Source organism: Mustelus asterias, chromosome 19 (genome assembly GCF_964213995.1).
Source record: "Mustelus asterias chromosome 19, sMusAst1.hap1.1, whole genome shotgun sequence".
In the NCBI taxonomy this organism is placed as follows: Eukaryota; Metazoa; Chordata; class Chondrichthyes; order Carcharhiniformes; family Triakidae; genus Mustelus; species Mustelus asterias.
In genome coordinates, this window is record NC_135819.1 from 47,062,600 (window position 1) to 47,082,254 (window position 19,655).

The following is a 19,655-nucleotide window of genomic DNA, read 5'->3' on the forward strand; positions in this document are numbered from 1 at the left end:
TTCCACATATCGTTTCCTTATCTGTGTGTGTGTTTTTAAATCATTAACTACATTTTAGCTGTGCACCCTCGGAGTGAATTGGGTCGATAATCATTGTCAAAATTAGGATTTAAAGAAAAGGTTTTTCAAACATAGGGAAAAAAATCCATCCGAAAAAAAGTGCTGTGAAGGGAAAAGTTGAACTAATTTTAAAAGGGGTTTTTATGGGGTCAGGAAGTCACGGGGAGTGGGGGTGGTTGGCATCCACGTGTTCAATTTTTTTGGAAGGTAAGGGTTTTCTTTAATCGTTAGACTGTTCTGTTTAATTTTTTTAAATGGGTTTCACCCACAAGAGTATGGGACGGGAGATTCTATGAATGGAACTGGGGTGACACAGTGTCAGTCTATATTGTGGGTGAGTGGCTTTTCTGAGTGTCTATTGATATGAGTCGAGTTGTGAAAACTCTTAACAAACCTCCCACTATTACGCGCTCTCTCGGGTTATTGTAGACTTTCAGATAGTTTTCGTCTGTTATTTTATCCGGAAGAACCACTTTTTTTTGGTAAACTGCTGGAAGGTGGCCGTTCAAATGATCCGACTTTTGAGAGTTTAAAATCGCCGCCCCTTCTCCCTCTCCAGTGGACGGGTAATGCTTTGGTGAATGAAATCCAGAGGGACATGGGAGTGCTTTCCAGTTTAGCAAGTCTGAATATCTTTTACTGATAGAAGAAAATGTCTCGAAACATTGCAATGGAGAGTGAAATGCCCTGGGTGGTATCTCCTCGGGATGCCCAAGCTCATGGTTTGTTTTAACTGGGGATCATTCTCTTTCAGTGTCCAGCCATCTGTTTGCTGAGCAGGACAGCCTTGGAGTAGCCGAAATGCCGACCACAGACAATGTCAACCACAACTACTTTGTGGCCCGTTCAGTTTACTCTGAGAATAGCTTCCTGGAGGAAAACGAGAAAAAGGAAAAAGTCCCCAAAACCATACGTGACCGAGTGGCCAAGAGGTGCAGGTGAGTGAAGGTTCTCCATCCATATCCAGTAAGCGCCCCCCCCATTGTAAATCTCTCTCCCTCTCGCTATTGCGATGCACCTAAAAGGTAGCGGGTTCCGGCTTCCCTTACATTCAGTAACAGTGTCAGTACGTCATCAATATTTGCCAGCCATGAGGTGAAACTATTTTTAAAAAATATCATGGCCAATTGAAAAGAATATCCGAATGAATAATTTCTTTTGAGAGGACATTTTTCAAACGGTGCAACAGTATAAAACAGCCCCCTTTAAAGAAACAGACTTTGAGATAAATCACTTCCTTTTGGTGTAACTTTATAAACAAGTACTGGATGGAGTTAAGACAACTGATATTGCTGCTACTGCTCATCTGGTTAGAATGTAGGGTAGGAATCAGAAAAGTTCATCCAGTCATCTGGTGTAGTTCTACCTAACTAGCATTGTCAAATGTTCCAATACCCATCTTGTATTTTGCACCAACGTGCACTTTTATATTGTTGGTGTAGGAAAAAATCCCATGGCTCTTCATAGAGGTACAATATAATGGATGTCGAGCCAAAAAAAAATTGAAGGTAAAACAAATTGCTGTGGATGCTTGAATCTGAAATAAACCCTGACCAAGTGTCATCCAGACACGAAATGTTGGCTCTATTCTCTCTCCTCAGATGCTGTCAAACCTGCTGAGGTTTTCCAGCATTTTCGCTTTTGTTGTGGATGTTGACCATAAACTTTAATGGATGAGGTAGGTGTTTAAGGAGAATAGGGAGAGGTCTTGGGAGGGGAGGGGATTCTATAACACAAGTCTCAGACAGCTGAAAGCACAGGTGAGGAGTGGGGTTTTGATGGCGTGGGGTAATCCATGGGGCCAGCTAAGAGGAATTAGATAATAAATACAGAGCAGTCATAAATACAGTCTACAGGAATAGTGCCAGAAGACTGGAGGATAGCAAATGTTGTCCCCTTGTTCAAGAAGGGGAGTAGAGACAACCCTGGTAATTATAGACCAGTGAGCCTTACTTCTGTTGTGGGCAAAGTTTTGGAAAGGATTATAAGAGATAGGATTTATAATCATCTAGAAAGGAATAATTTGATTAGGGATAGTCAACACGGTTTTGTGAAGGGTAGGTCGTGCCTCATAAACCTTATTGAGTTCTTTGAGAAGGTGACCAAAGCGGTGGTTGAGGGTAAAGCAGTTGATGTGGTGTATATGGATTTCAGTAAAGTGTTTGATAAGATTCCCCACGGTAAGCTATTGCAGAAGATATGGAGGCATGGGATTGAGGGTGATTTAGCGGTTTGGATCAGAAATTGGCTAGTTGTAAGAAGACAGAGGGTGGTGGTTGATGGGAAATGTTCATCCTGGAGTTCAGTTACTAGTGGTGTACCGCAAGGATCTGTTTTGGGGCCACTGCTGTTTGTCATTTTTATAAATGACCTGGATGAGGGTGTAGAAGGATGGGTTAGTAAATTTGCGGATGACACTAAAGTCGGTGGAGTTGTGGACAGTGCGGAAGGTTGTTGCAGGTTACAGAGGGACATAGTTAAGCTGCAGTGCTGGGCTAAGAGGTGGCAAATGGAGTTCAATGCAGGAAAAGTGTGAGGTGATTCACTTTGGAAGGAGTAACAGGATTACAGAGTACTGGGCTAATGGTAAGATATTTGGTAGTGTGGATGAACAGAGAGATCTCGGTGTCCATGTGCATAGATCCCTGAAAGTTGGCACCCAGGTTGATAGGGTTGTTAAGAAGGCATACGGAGTGTTATCTTTTGTTGGGAGAGGGATTGAGTTTCGGAGCCAGGAGGTCATGTTGCAGCTGTACAAACCTCTGGTGCGGCCGCACTTGGAGTATTGTTTACAGTTCTGGTCACCGCATTATAGGAAGGGTGTGGAAGCAATGGAAAGGGTGCAGAGGAGATTTACTAGGATGTTGCCTGGTATGGTGGGAAGGTCTTATGAGGAAAGGCTGAGGGACTTGAGGTTGTTTTCGTTAGAGAGAGGAAGGTTAAGAGGTGACTTAATAGAGGGATACAAGATGATTAGAGGATAAGATAGGGTTGATAGTGAGAGCCTTTTTCCTCGGATGGTGATAGCTAGCACGAGGGAACATAGCTTTAAATTGAGGAGTGATAAATATAGGACAGATGTCAGAGGTAGGTTCTTCACTCGGAGTGTAGTAAGGACGTGGAATGCCCTGCCTTCAGCAGTAGTGGACTCGCCAACATTAAGGGCATTTAAATGGTCATTGGATAAACATATGGATGATATTGGAATAGTGTAGGTTAGATGGGCTTTTGATTGGTTTCACAGGTCGGCGCAACATCGAGGGCCGAAGGGCCTGTACTGCGCTGTTATGTTCTATGGGAATGAATATAATCATTGTAAAGCTTTCAGGATAGAGAGCAGGTGGAAAAAGTTACAGGCAGACCGATGGGTCTTTCTTCCATTCTGCTAATATCATAATGATTTACATAATGTTCTCTTCAGTGAGTACAGATACAAAGTACTAATTTTGTACCTAAGCCATGCCCTTTGCCTCCACAAAGTCTCTCTTTAATTTCCTTAATTGATCCCACCTGTCTAGCGACTGTTTTATTATTTATGTTTATAAAATTATTTTATTAATCTATTTTCATACACTCTAACCTTTTTTGTTTTCTTTACTTTCTGTAATCAGTTTGCTTCATGACTGTATTATGAGCCTAACATTTATTATAAGCCTCTTTTATTTCCTGTTTCATTTTTAATCTATATCTTTAGTCATTCCGAGAACTCTAGCATTGGTTTCTGTCCAATCTCCCTCTCGGAAATGTGTCTAGTTTGTATCTGAACTAACTCCTCTTTGCCTTTCATTGGTCACCTGTGGTTTTACCTAACTCTACATGGGGCAAATGCACTTTCAACTCACTGAAGTTAGCCCTCCTTCAGTTGAGTGCTTTTACGTTTGAATGTAGCTTGTCCTCTTCCAGGAAAAAGCTTCAGACCTGTGACCAGTTTTCCCAAATGCTTTCCCATGGAAATTGCTTCACTTGCCCCAATACTTGGAATTATATTCCACACTGCTTCATCCCTCCATTGGGCTGAAACCTACTGATCAAGGAAGTTCTCTCTTTTTATATATACACATTTCAGGAATTCCTCTCCCTCTGTTTTGCTAGCAGATTCACCAAGAAATGTAACATGCTCCCCTTATCATCTTGAAAATCGACTAACTGGTAATGAAATGGTATTGAGCGCCCTCCAAAACAGTGTCATGGTGTTGTGCACAGCTCGAGAGAACCTTGAAAATCTTGATCAGAAAATATCAGCTGTTGTTTCACATTTAGCACTTGTAGATCTTGAGGGATGCCAGCTTCAATCTGGATATAGATCTCTGGGACTATGCAGTGAATAGCCAAAGATCACTTTGGTTTGCCTTTACTTGTTGCGATGCCAACAAAGTCCCTATGTAGCCCAACCTCATGACAAATAATATTTATCTTTGGTCCATGTGCAAAACCTCTAGTAGACTGAGCTAGATCTGTTGTGAAATGGAGAAGCAGTTGACAAAGCACTGGCCTGTAATGAATCCCTCAACTGGATTAAGGAGTTGATGTATACGTCTGGTCCATGACATCGGGCTTTGATACACGGCACATTAGAGTGATTGGCAAATGGAGGTTCTTTCACCATGCTGAAAACAAAAACCTGTTGAGATAACTCTAAGGGCACTTGCCGGATTTGGTAGTTTTGTAAGCAAATGCATCTTGGCAGACTTGATACCTGGACCTGGTTGTTCTGCAGTGATCCAGTGCTCTCTAAAGACTGACTAGCTAGTGTGGCTCACAGATGGAATCTGGAGGCATCCCTCCTTGGGATATGAATTTTTCTGACTTGGCTCCTGCAAACCAATATCCTAACAGATAGGAGGTCCTAGCTGGATAAGCAGCAGAACGTGACTCTGGGAAATTGTGCAGCTGTAACTGGTAAATTTCAGATGCACCAGCTGGGATGAAGTGGCGGGGGGGCATCACTCTCGTTGAATGAGTGGATTATGCCCCTATGGGGAGAGTCTGAGTGATTCGTGTGGGATGCTACATTTCTTAATAGCTTGAAATGGATACTTTGTGGCTGGCCTATAAACAGCCTATTTTAAACATTGTTATGGAAAAAAAGGACTTTTAGAAAATATAAGGAATTATTCTATATAAGAAGCATTTTATTTATGAAGTTTAGCGATTAGAATATTGGAAAATAGCTAAAACTTCATGCTCTACATGCAATACGAAAAGAAAAAAATAAGTTTTCTGCTAAGGACATAAAATAGGAACAGGTGTATTCAGCCCACCTGAGTATACCCTATAATATCGTATAGTCATGGCTGATCTTCTACCTCAACTCCACTTCCTACCCAGTTCCTGTATCCGCTGATTTCCTTAGAGGCTAAACATCTTTCAAACTGTATTAAGTTTATCCATCAAGTGAGCATCCACAATCTTCTGGGCTAGATCATTTCAAAGATTCGCACACCCTTGGGTGTAGAAATTTCTCCTCTTCATCAGTCCTAAATGCCTGAGACTGTGGGGCCCTTTGTTGGAGACTCCTTTACTTGGAGAAACGTGCTTCCAGCATCCATCCTGTCAAGCCCCTTAAGAATGCTAAGTGTTTCAATTAGATCACCAACTCAATCTCCTCATAAGAAAATTTTCTTCATCGTGCTTCCTCCAAGAATATCCTTCCTTGAGTAAGGAGAACAGAACTGTACACAGTACACCAGATGCAGTCTCACTAAGACCCTATATAATTGTAGTAAGAGTTCTATACTCTTGTATTCCAATCTCTTTGTAATGAAGAATAACATACCTTCAGCTTTTCTAATTGCTTCCTGTATGATAGCATCCAGTGTTTAGTATAAACGGACACCCAAATTCCCCCGACCATCAACATTTCCAGCCTCTTATCTTTTTTCTATTTTTTTTCTGCAAAAGGAAGTAGCTCCACTATATTCCATCTGGCACATTCTTATCCACTTGCTCCGCCTGTCGATATCTCTTTGCAATCTCTATGCATCCTCCTCACAGGTTGCTTTTCCATCTAACTTTGAATCATCAGCTAATTTAGATAAATTACACTCAATCCCATGTATTACACTTAATCCTTAAACCATTGATGTAGATTCTAAATAACTGAGGTCCAAATATTGATCCTTGCATTACTGCACCAGTTACAACCTGTCAACTGGAAATTGACCCGTTTATTCCTATTGTCTAATCAATCCTCAATCTAATATTATCCTATCCCATCCCATGAGCAAAAACATTTTGTTCAAATATCTTATCAAATTTTTGCGAATCCAATTACACTACATCTGCTGGTTCCTCCTTAGCTATTCTGTTGGTTCCACCCTTAAAACAGTTTGTTTAACAGGGCTTCCCTTTTGGAAATCCACATTAACTCTGTCCAATAATATTATGCTTTTCTAAGTGCCCCATTACCACATTGCTAAAAACAGATTTTAACATTTTCCCTGATATTGATGTCAGGCTGACATCAAACTTGAGTCCCCTGTTTACTCTTCATCCTGTTATGTGGGTGAAACAGTGTTTAGCACTGCTGCCTCACAGTGCCAGGGACCCAGTTTCAATCCCAGGCTTGGGTCACTGTCTGTGCGGAGTTTGCACATTCTCCACGTATCTGCATAGATTTCCTTCCGCAGTCCGAAAGATGTGCTGGTTAGGTGCATTGGCTACGCTAAAATTCTTCCTCCGTGTACCCGAACAGGTGCTGGAGTGTGGTGACTCGGGGATTTTCACAGTAACTTCATTGCAGTGTTAACGTAAGTCTACTTGTGACACTAATAAATAAAATAAAACTAAAACCACGTTTACTACCTAACAACCTGTGGTGACCTTTCAAAAATTTAGGGAATTCTAGAAGATCAAAACCATTGCATCCATTATCTCCGCTACTAACTCTTTTGAAATCCTAGGATTTAGGCCATCGGGATCAGAAGATTTGTCAGCTTTTAGTCCCATTGATTTCTCCAGTGATATTTCTCAGTACTAATTTCCTGAAGCTCCTCATTCTTGCTAGTACAGTACCTTAGTTTCTGAATATATCCAGAATTTCTATTGTATTTTCTACATTGTTTTTATTTAATAACGTCCCTGCAATTTCTCTGTGTAACGTCTTCAGATGTTTTTATAATCTAATTTTATGTCTCTTACAACTTTACTCTTAACCCTCATTCTATTTATTAATTTCTTGGTCATTCTTCACTGAATTTTAAAACTTTGAATCTTCAGGTTTACTACTCTTTTTAGCAGCATTATAAGCTTCTAATACTAATGAATGCCTCTTAATAGCCATGGTTGGACAGCTGTTCCCGCGGGGGTTTTTATTCCTTTATTCCTTTCTTGAGTAAGAATTCTGAATTAATTCCTTAATTGTTTGCCATTGCTATTTACCATCATATATATGTATTTTTATCTAGTTTTTCAACCTACCTTAGCCCTATTGCCCCTCCTATCTACATAGTTTGCTTTGTTCCAATTTTAAGACCCTAGTTTAGGACTAACTGCCTGTCAAACTCAATATAAATGTCTATTGTGAGTAGGTTGGGAAAGCAGAATGTTCTATTGAAAAATATAAAATTCAAAGGCACTTATGGGTACACCTGCTCAAATAAATTACAAAAGAAAAGACCTGTATGAGCCAAACATTTTAATCCGTCACATAAACAAAATTATGTGGATGCTAGAAATTTGAGATTAAAAACAGAAAATGCTCAAAATACTTCTGATGAAAGATCATTGACTTGAAACGTGAACTCTTCTCTCTGCATACTGTCCTTCTCAATAGTTCCAGCATTTCTGTTTTTGTGAACTGTGTGTACTAACTGTTGAAAGAGAAATAAAATCTGCATAATGGGAACTTTAATTTTGGAATGCTGTAAGAAATCAAGGAGACACTATTGGAATGAATCAACTTTTCAGAAGGATTTAGACGGTCTGCAAAGGGTATAGAATTCAGAGCATTAAACTATTGAAAGATGTTACACATTCTTACTGGATACAAGAGGATTTTTGGGAGCAAAGCACAAGTTTTCTAAATAAGAAAGATGCCAAAGAACCAATTATGTAGAAATGGGAGGCAGTTTGTGTAAGAGTGGGTTTATATTGTCAGTTAAAGAAACCAAAAGCTAAACTTATCCTTGTAAATTGCTTACTGATACATTTATAGCATTTAAAGTTGGGTCAGGTCAATCTCTCGTTCGCCAAAGAATGGAAGAAGGTACAGTTTGAATAGGCAAACTAATAGGCAAAAGAGTCAGGTTAGACTCAAACCAGATTAAAACAAGATCTTATTTTAATTAATAGAAAAGGTAAACATATGTTTTATTACATACGTGATATCTTATTGAAATCTCTCCATTTTGTGTTTTGTTATAATATGCCCATAGACTTTCTTATTTAGTTTTGGTCTGGTTTTTATTATGAAGGGCACTGCATGATTTGACTGCACGTTGAGATTGCTCCATATGAACGGAATTGAAATGATTTTGATTTTGCTGCATGTATTAAGAGGTTATAAATTATGATTTTTTTTTTCTTCTCAGTTGCTCAGCTAAAAGGGTCTTTAGTATAATTAAAGGCTTCTTTCCCATATTGGATTGGTTACCCAAGTACAAGTTGAAGGAATGGTTGCCTGGTGACATTGTTTCTGGAATCAGCACTGGCCTAGTAGCAACATTACAAGGTAAGTTTCTTTGCAGAATACATATTTTCTATTTAACTTTATGCCTTTCTGTTAAGGAAATGATAGCTCTCCTGGTCAATGCAGCTGTAGTTTCTGCAATCATTGGTTGTTCTTCATTTAAAATTTTGCCCCTCTTCATTGCATAAGAATCATTGATAATTTAAAACTTGTGAATTAAGACCAAATTTCTTTGCATTACTTTCTTTAATTGAGCCTTTAGTTTTGTTCCATTCCATACATGACACAGTTAATTTCATTTAGTTGTGTAAGAACTTTTCCCACAACTTTAAAATAAATAAAGTATATTTTTCTCTCTTATAATGACATTGTAGGTCTATAATCTGCTATTGAAGAGTAGGATCAACATTTATAAATTGCATTAATCATTACTAGTGCCAGGAACATTTTATTTTTTGCCTAGAAGGACAATTTACCAAGGAGCACATTTGAGCCAATGAAATGAAGCTGGTCATCTTGTTTTTAAATTGCTGTGGTCCCAAAAAATTAGTGTAATTCTCACCAAATAGCGGGTACACCGGATAACACTTGTGACTCGTTGGAGTACCTTTGTGCATTTTTACCTCTTAAAATTGAGATGAAAGGTGACTAAACCTTTTGTTGAATTTAAAACCTTACTGAGAACTTGTTAACATTATGGTCATAATCAAAGCAACTTTAAATTTAAATTCTTGTTAATAAAAAGATATGAAAAAGTGCATTCACATTTGGGGAACAATTTTTGTGCTTGAATAGTTTAAATACTGCATTGTGATCACAATAGCCTTTCTCCATCAAGTGTCTGGTCTAATAAAGTTACACACCTTGAATGCAGTGCGGCTTATAATAGCATCGCAGGAGATGTTAAGTAGAGGCTATCTCTCTGTTCTAGTGCAGATAAAGGAGTTAGATGTTACTCGCCATAAGGTATTCCTGAACAATTGCCTGTTGGTTAGGCTAGTCGCAGAACTATATTTGTATAATCTGCAATTGAGTCTTGAGAATTCTCAGGAGGAGGATGCAGTTTGCAGTTATAAATTAAGTCAAAGTAAATCAGTATGTTCCTCTGGATCCTACTTCCCTCTTCACTTTTCTGATTACTTCCTTCTTCCAATATAATCTTTAGTGTTTCATTATGCCCTCCAACCTTCTCTTTGACATTCTGACCCCTCCACTGACACCTACCCTAAAGATCAGCCCCCACTAAAGACCTCTGCTTTATCCTCTTTCACCCCACTTTAGTTAACGTTGAGCTTGATACAATGCTGAACTCTTCTTCCTTCTTTCCTGGAGTAACATCTTTGGCAAAATATCTGTTCATCATCATCCATCCCCCACCACTGCTGTGACAAATAGATCCTTTCTCCTATCGTCAGAACTCTTGTTTCACCTGGACCTCATCCGCTGCCACCCCGCCTTCTCTTGGTCTTTTCATTTGAAGTTGCTGCTTCAATTTCTTGAGTTCCCTCACCTTTTAACCTACGGCCCTCTGAACCTTTAACGCTCCATCCTCTTGGGTACAACAGTAATGCTATCATTAAATCTGCTGACAAGGATAACATTGTAGTTTTGCAAACAAACCTTCATCTTGCAGAGGCTGAATGTGAACTCTTTGACACCAGCTTCAACCTTCCCTAGGCTATGACCCCACATCAAGCCACTAATTCATTTCCTCTGGACATTTTCCTCAACTGTTTCCAACCTCCTAGCTGGCGACTCTGCACAGCCTGCTTCTACTTCCTCCCCAAGACCCACAAGATTTGTTTTGGCATACCCATTGTTTCAGTCTGTTCTTACCCCAGGAAACGTGTCTTTCTATCTGAACTCATTTTCTTTATTGCCTTGTCCAACCACCTACTCCATACATCTGTTTACAATACCCTTGTCACCTCAACAGTTGGGTTCTGGTTTCCTGGTCCTAACCATCTCCTCTTTGCCATGGATGTCCGGTTCCTCTTCTCCCCCACCACCCCCTCCATCCCTCACCAGGCAAATCTACAGGCTCTCCTTTCTCCTTCAATGGAAACCGAGCTACACCTCATCCACATTGAACAGCTTCTCTTTTTGATTCCCTTATTTCTTCCAAATAAGCTTTTCCATAGCAGTCCTTTTTGTTTCAGTCCTACTCCGATCTCAACCACCACAACTATTTTTCAAGTACATTGTATTGATAGTTTCCTGCTTTCACCCTGAATTGGATTTTTTTTAAAAAAAGTCAAATTTGCTTCCAAATTCTAAGTCTTCCTTGGCTGCCAATGGTTCATCTCCAGCTCTTCTTTCCCCATTCTCAACATCTCTATCTTCATTTCTAGGTACAGGCTGTCAATCAGTATCATCTGTAAGCTGAATGACAGCCATGGCTATCTTGATTGCACTTCTTTCCACCCCTTTTTCCTGGCAAGATTCTATTCCATTTTCCCAGTGTCTTACTCTGTTTGCATCTGTTTTTGACAATGCTACCTTCCAATTTAGCGCACTATTTTCACTGCTCACAATGTTGCCTCCATACTTTTTCCTTTTCCTCAACAGAGGATTCCCCTCTCCCATGGTGGACAGGACTCTTGAACAAGTCCACCTCATTTCCTGCACATCGCCTGTCATCTTGCCCTCTCTCCAGGAATTACAACAGGCTTCCTTTTGTCCTCAAAACCATTCCCTTCCTGACACCCTGGTTCACTAAGTGGTCATCCCAAACACCAGATCTCCTTTCCCTGTAACCTTTCTCTTCCTCCATTTCCAATGCTCAAGGCCTCAATAATTCTCTCCAGTTGAAACAGTTTGATATATTCTACTGGCTGCTCGCAATGCAATTTCCTCTACATTGAGGAGTGCAAACACCGTTTGGGTGATCATCTCCAAAAACCTCCATTCATTCTACAAGCATAATCTTGAACTTTTGGTCAATTGCTGTTTTAATTCTCCACCCTACTCCCACTCTGATTCCCCTGCCTTTCGCTTCCAGTGTTATCCTAATGAATCCTTACTGGTAATTTGAGGAACAGTGTGTCACCTTTCAGTGGGGCACGTTATTCCAAACTCAACGTTTGAGTTCAATAATTTCAAATTATAAATCACTGCTTGAATTTTTTGTTCAGACAGTAAGTTCTGGTAATGATTCTACTATTGTCACTTATAATTCCTCTGGACCCATCTTTTGTTATTTTTCCCATAACCACCTCTTTTACCTTGTACCATAATTCCTTTTGTCATTTAGTCACACCTCAGACGAAGTAGTCCGTGTCCATATGCAGCGCTACCTGGACAATATGCAGGTTTGGGCTGATGTGTGGCAATGAATGATTACTTTCCACTTCAATGCTAAGCAATGGCCAACTCCAATAACTTTGAATCTCCCTTTGATATTCAATCGGATTATCCTCGCAGAATCTCCCACTACCAATATCCTGGGGGTTACCATTAACCAAAAACTGAACTGAACTGGACTAGCCACAAGAATACTGTGTCTACAAGAGCAGGTCAGAGGCTGGGAATTCTGCAGAGAGTAACTCCCCTCCTGATCCCCCAAAGCCTGTCCACCATCTACAAGGCACAAGTGATGGAATACTCTCCACTTGCCTTAAAGTGCAACTCCACCAACAGTCCAGAAGCTCAATACCAACCAGACAAAGCAACCTGCTTGATTGGCACCCATCCACCTCCTTCAACGTTCACTCCTTCCACACTGACGCATAGAGGCAACAAGTATGTACCATCTGCAAGATGCACTGCAAAAACTCACCAAGACTGCTTTTGACAGCATCTTCCAAACCCATGGCCTCTACCCACTGGGAAGACAAGGGAAGCAGATGCATGGGGACACCACCACCACCTGCAAGTTCCCCTTCAAGCCGCACACTATCCTGACTTAGAATTGTATTGCTGTTCCTTCACTATTGCTGGGTCACAATCCTGGAACTGTGGATGTTCGTATAAAACATGGACTGCAGTGGTTTAAGAAGGCAGCACACCACCACCTTCGAGGGCAATTGGAGAGAGGCAATAAATGCTGGTTTTGAGTGATGCCCACATGCCATGAACGAATAAATAATAAACAACAGCTGCCTGACATCCACCTGTCACAGACTTTCCCCTTTGTTCTTTCTTCCACTTTCTTACCCTTATACTTTTTTAAAACCTATTATATCTCTAACTTTGCTTGCACCAAGGAGAAGGTCAGCAACTTGAAACATTATCTCAATTTCTCTTTCCAAAGCTGCTGCGTGACTTGCTGAGTAATTCTAGCATTTTTGTTTTTATTAAAACAGTGACAAATGGAACAACTAGTCGGGAATGTCCACATTAACTTTACTTCTGCAGGGAATTTTAGTTTCAAGGTACACCAGACAAGAACTGAAGAATGGTGTCTGGTGGATTCATGGGATGTGATGTGGTAGCTATGCAAGAACTCAGCCTGGGAAGCAAATCGTGTTTTGCAATGCTCCTTGGTCTCACACTATTCATTTTTCACTGGTTGTACCAGCAGCTAACATTTCTTAATTAAGGGAGAGAATAGTAAAACTGATGCTAAACCTTTGCTGTGAAATAACCATGAAGATAAAAACTAAATATGAGGTGCGAGTATTTATCTAGACTTTTCCCAGTCCAGGACTCCGATATTATCACAAGATAGCACCACAACTTTCCATGACAAACTTTTTTTCACTGGTCTGGTCAAAAATGTCATGAAGCTAGAGTAGCCTCAAAAAACATGTCAAAGTGATGGATTTTTGATCTGAACTATTTTTGTTGCTTGCTGTGAGATTATAATACATAGTAAGATGGTGAAAACTAGTGTTATAGCAAATATTTCACTTCTCTTGAATTTAGGTCTTGCATTTGCTCTGTTGGCTGAAGTCCCTGTTGGCTATGGTCTCTATTCCGCATTTTTCCCCATCCTGACTTATTTTTTCTTGGGAACCTCAAAGCATTTAGCTGTTGGTGAGTACACTTTTTGTCTGAATCTTTGAGCTCTATTATTCTTATACATACCTCTAGTACGGTTATGTTGAAAATAAAATGTAACTGTTCCCTACATTTTCTGAAATGGGTCATCTATTGGATTAGCAAAAATATTTTGATTTTATCTGATCGCGTGCAACTCAGTAGGCCAGTTTTAGACTTGTACAGAATGAGTCTATCCCTAATACAAACCTACCTTTAGAGTTAGGTTGTACACCTGCAGAAGTATTGTTGATCAAATCGACACATTTCCTTTACAAAAATAGAAACTGTAATTTGAACATTGGGATAAGAATTGGGTGACACTCCATTGTGGAGTCTGCAATGCGGACCCTTGTCATCTAGAGAAGTTCATGTAAAAATAATGGATAAGCTACAGGATGGCATCTGGCAGGTGTGAAATCTTACCCCAGGATGAGTTTACACTTAAAAGAAAAGTAGAGCAAATTATATGGGGAAAAGAACTGGTTTACAAATGATTGGAACATCCCTATCTGAAAGTTCCCATTGTATCTTATCCGTTACGATGATATGTAATGGTTGAGATCTGCTTCTGACATAGATATATTTGCTTGATTTTGCACAGGACCCTTTCCAATTACCAGCTTGATGATAGGATCTTTAATTCTACAAATGGCACCTGATGAAAATTTCCTGATTTCAAGTAACACGACAGATCTCAATGATACAGTTGTGGATATCGTTGCCAGAGATGGCCAGAGAGTCATAATTGCATCCACGGTCACAGTTCTTGCTGGCATTATTCAGGTAATAAACTTTTTAATTGTGTACCTATTTCTGCTCATCAGTCAAAATCATGAAAGGTCTGGATAGAAGTGGATAGAAACAGTTCCAATTGGTAGAACCTGAGAGTTTGTGGTGACAGCAAATGAGAGAGAAGGTTTTATAGTTAGGAACTGGAGTACACTACCTGAGAGTGCAGTGAAGGTGGATTCATTCACAATTTTTTTTTTTCAAAAGAAAATAGCATAATTAGCTGAAGAGAAAATATTTGTAGGGCTGCGGGCAAGTGGGGCTAGCTGGGTTGCACTTTAAGAGATCCAGTATGGACACAATAGGCCAAATGGCCTGTCTCTGTAACCATTCATCATTTCAATAGCATTTGTAACCACTGTTTCCTTAACATTTCAGCTTGTGCTTGGGCTCCTGCAAGTTGGTTTCATTGTTCGATACCTCTCCGTCCCATTAGTGGGAGGATTTACGACAGCTGCTGCCTTTCATGTTTTCGTGTCTCAATTGAAAATATGTTTAAGCGTCCCAACAAAGAGTTACATAGGCATCCTCTCGGTCATATACGTGAGTATCGTCTTGCGCTTGTTAAAGAACAAAGTCTCGTTTTTATGTGAAGCAGTTTGTCTGCAATATCAATTTCAATTGTGACTAAGTTTTTAGTTAAAATATGTATAGGAATTGGAAGGTAAGCCTTGTTTTATTTCTTAAACTACTGAAATTGAAACCGTAACCCCCCCTTTTTATAACATCATTTCAATTAAGGAGCAAATTTTGAGGTAATTGGATCTAACTGGCAGGCTAATAATCCTCACTCCATAAAAAGATGTGTAAGACCATAAGACATAGGAGCAGAATTAGGCCACTCGGCCCATCGAGTCTGCTCCGTCATTCAATCGTGGGTGATATTTTTCTCATCCCCGTTCTCCTGCCCTTTCCCCATAACCCCTGATCCCCTTATTAATCAAGAATAGTGAGACACTTGTTAAGAAAGAAATATAAATTCATGTCATTAGCAACAATAAAGCCAGCAGTTAATCATGACTTGTGCTTAAAAGAAGCTGCCAAGAAACCATTTAACTTCCTATGAATTTCCAAAGGTTCTAGCTTTTGTGTGTGAACAAATGGTGGAAAAATTGAAATCATCTTCAAGGAGACTATAATGTTGGTCATGGGGGGAAAATAGCATACTTTTGTTTGGAAAGGGCATCCTTCTAACATGCAGACTGTGTGTCAAGCTTGGAGATGTGCTACTGATGGCATCAATGCTGTTTCTGCAACCGGACCTAGCATGTGGTTCAAATGAAGCTGCACACAGTGTAAGGCAGAATACATGAACTGAATGTTTTAAAGTTAGAGAACAGAACGTGTGCAGACGAGTAATTGTAACTGATGAGCAAAAAAAGGTATTATACACAAGTACTGACAGGAATGTACGTGAGGTCTCAGAAGCAAAGATGATAGATGTACACACTGCAACACTAAGGTATGTACAGCATCGAGCAATTTCTATGGGCCAAATGTAGCAGTATAAACCAGGATTGCTTTATCATCTGCTGGCAGCCAGTGAAAGATTGTTGGTTGTTATACATTGGGCACATTCCCTGTGTGGCAGTGAGACACAGGCAGAGGACAATGAGGCATAAGAGGCTATAGCCAAAGCAAGCATTGGGCAACTTTCCCAGGAGGACAAAGGCCAAAGGTCCTTTGGCCAACTTCTCTTAAGAGTTCATCATTATCCTCACCTTGTACCTGTGGGACCTCATTCCCTACCTCTCCTGGATTTCCCCTCCTGCACTAACTGACAATCACAAACTTCCTTTTTGGCACCTGCACTTTCAGTAAAAGTTTGACTTCTGCACTAAACTATCCAGAGTAGTTTCTCCCCCTCCCTCTGTGTCAGTGTCTTGTAACCTGCACTCCAGCTCATGACCCTGAGTCAGAAGGCTAAAAATTTGTTTTGTCCCTTTTTTTTGTATGTGCGATTTGCGAGCTCTGGACGCTGGTTCCGTTGGAGTTGACCAGCACACAAACTTGGTGCTTCAGCCTCATTTACCTGGCAGAAGGTGGTACCAAGTAGGTTCCTGGCTGCTAGTGTCATCTTCATGCTACTGCCTGCCTCTGCCCAGCAGAGGGCAGAACAGTGTTGTGCTAAGATCACATGGTGCAACCAGCCTACTCCGAAAGGAAAATGGTGTCTCCAAAATGAAAGCTGCACAATAATTTTGGTGGAATTTGAAAAAAAGGCAAAGGGAACACCCAGGACAGAAAGGAGATATTAATGGTGCAGGTGGGCAGAAGGAGAGATGCCACTGTTCTGTGGGGAGCCAGAAGCCCCTCAAGGATCACTATCTGAAGAGAGTATGAGCAGATGGTCAGGGAGGCAACTCCGAGTCATTGAGCTTTACAGCACAGAGAGGCCCTTCGGCCCACCGTGTCAACGCCAGCCATCAAGCACCTATCTGTTCTCGTCCCATTTTCCAGCACTTGGCCTTGGCTTTGTATGCTATGGCATTTCAAGTGCTCATCTAAATACTTCCTAAATGTTGAGGGTCTGGACCAGAGGACCTGGCAGCAGTGCCACAAGAAGTCTAATAACTTCACAAAGTTGGTCAAAGTCAGTGAATGTATCGTCAGGTGACAACAGCTAATCACCATACCAACAACCTTTGATGTTCCTCAGTGCACCATACCCCTTTCACCCAGCAGCAGTCCTTGGCACAGAGGAATCAGACAGCTCATCCAGATAATTGGCCTACTAACCAAGGTCATTCTTAAGCTGTCAGCTTTTTTGAAACTACAGTGTTGATTTTATTTTTGCTAGTTTTCTAGGTTGTCATGTTGAGATACTTATCACTAAACTCTGCCACAAACAATCACATACAAACAAAAGGTTTTGGCAACAAGGCGGGTTTGCTCAAGTAAGACCCATCTTAACATAGCTGTGTTTTCAATTCAGTATAAGATTGGAACAGTTGTCATGTTGTTTGCTTGTGTAGTCTGTATAATTTGAGTTCCACTCGCTTTGCAATCACACACTGGGACATTTCAAATCTCTCGGAGAAGGGAGGAGAACAGTATAATAAAACCCATTTGCCACAGGATACACGTTTTTACTCTACAATTTAATTCAATATTTTATTCCTTCCATCCATTCCTGTCGGCATTGACTCCAATATTATGATACAGTTCCATGGCTAATAATCACCAAGTGGGCCCATGCTTAACTCACCATTAATCATGAATGATGCTGCCGACTGTTTGATTTTGGAGAACCTCCTACCCAAATCTGATTTGTCATTATGTGGTCTCTGTAATCAAATACATTGCATACCTTCTCAACTTTATAGCTAATTAGCTATTTGGCATGATTGTTATTCAGCCAAATCAGTTTCTGCACAACAAGATTTCACATGTAGAAGATTAAATGAAATGTTGATTTGTTTATGGGAGTCAGAGATTACAAGGTAAGGGTGATGTTAGGGGACCAGATCAGAAACTCCAAGGTATATTCTGAAGTTAGTCTAGACCCCAACTTTATTTTGGCACTAATGCGAGCATCAGGTGTTTTGCTCCAGGTGTGATTCTATTGATCCACTAGGAAACTTTTATTAAAACAAATTTTATTTAAGAACACAGTTAGAATATAAGAAAGAATGATCATAACCTTTACCAGTTTAAAATACTTAAACATGACAAACTATAATTCTTAACAGCTAGCTATCTCTTTCATTCCAATTTAAGCAATATCCCCATAGACATAAATCTTTCTTCAGAACCAATTAGCACCAAAAACACACATGCTCACGTGGATACTAGATTTCCAGCCTTTTAATACTCTGGACAGAAACAGAAAGGCACCTGCCTTCTGACTCCCATACAGCAGTTTTCAGAGAAAAATCTACCTTTCAAGCAGCAGACCTTCAGAGAGAGACCTGGTTTCTAGCAGATCCAGTCTCCAAATTTCAGAGAGAGAAAGAGCAACTTCTCTATGTGGCTCCCAAACAAAAACTGAACTGGGGTTCTCTCTGTGAGCCTAGCCCCATCCAGTCACATGACTTTGTTTGTCAAAACTGAATCAAGCCCCCTCTGAAAAACCCCAGGGGAAAACACACTAACCCGGCATTAGTCCAGATTACAACAAACATTTCAGCAACTAAGATCAATTATACCACTGAATGAATGATGGGGCTTCCATATCCAGACAAAATGGAACCAATAATAAAACAAACTGCTAAAGAAAAATCCTGCACAAGAAACATGACACACATAAATTCCTTAAAGGCACAGTATCGTCACAGTGGAAACCGAAACAGGGGAGGGAAGGAGTGTTTAACCACGATTTTTTACCCATTGTGGTGTGGGATAGGCTTGATGGAGAAACTGCACTTTTCCCTGTCCAAATATATATATCAAAAAGTGCCATGGAATCTTGCATAGCCAGCTGAACAAGTTACTAGACTAGATTTAAAATCTTAAAAACAACACTTTCAACAATGCAGCACACCCCTTAGTACTACAGCAAATATGTATTCGAGTCCCTGATGTGGTTAGATTCCAGAACTTGCTATGCAAGAAAGAATGCTACGAGCTGAATCAGCTGGGTTAGTTATGAGAACCTAATCAACGTACCTTTTTCTAACCCACGTGTAAGGGTCAAACTGTAGCATTTGTTAGAACCTCTGCTTTTGAATTTATTTTGTAGACTCTTATTGACATACTCCGGAACATTCGACAAACCAATATCGCGGACTTCGTTGCTGGTTTGATCACCTTTGTGGTGTGTGTAATTGTCAAAGAAATCAACAATCGTTTCAAAGATAAGATTAAAGTACCTATTCCTATCGAAGTGATTGTGGTAAGTAAGTTATGTGGTAACACCAGAGTAATAGTTTAAATCAACCTCATAGGAAAGGGTGGAGCATCAGTGCTTTCTTTTCTCTCCTTTTTCCTCTTGTTTTTCTAAAGACATTGGTTTCATTGCAAGAGGCAGCTCACTGGTACTGTTCTTAACAGAAGAGTCAACATTGAGTGTTCAACAATGAAAGGGTTAATTGGGTTACCTAATGTTGTCATATGATGTCCACCCTGGGGCAGTTGGATCGCAATCAAGAACTGGAATCGGGCCTGATTTTTACTTCCTCTAACCCTCAGGACTGTCATGCCTACTCTGGCATGCCACCTGCAGCTCTGTCAAATTGATTTAAGTCTTTCCAAT

The 19,655-nt window shown here is 40.2% G+C and overlaps 1 protein-coding gene across 1 annotated transcript in view; it reads left to right on the forward strand.

Moving 5' to 3' along the window:
* The first annotated feature begins 654 nt into the window (after positions 1-654).
* The window catches only part of LOC144507926 (pendrin-like), a 52,849-nt gene continuing 33,848 nt past the window's right edge, over positions 655-19,655 (forward strand). The window contains exons 1-6 of the mRNA XM_078235481.1: positions 655-998; positions 8,592-8,731; positions 13,556-13,666; positions 14,274-14,455; positions 14,840-15,004; positions 19,143-19,295. Of these exons, the coding sequence (XP_078091607.1) occupies positions 862-998; positions 8,592-8,731; positions 13,556-13,666; positions 14,274-14,455; positions 14,840-15,004; positions 19,143-19,295 (888 nt within the window). The 5' untranslated portion in view covers positions 655-861. The remainder of the gene's footprint in view (positions 999-8,591; positions 8,732-13,555; positions 13,667-14,273; positions 14,456-14,839; positions 15,005-19,142; positions 19,296-19,655) is intronic.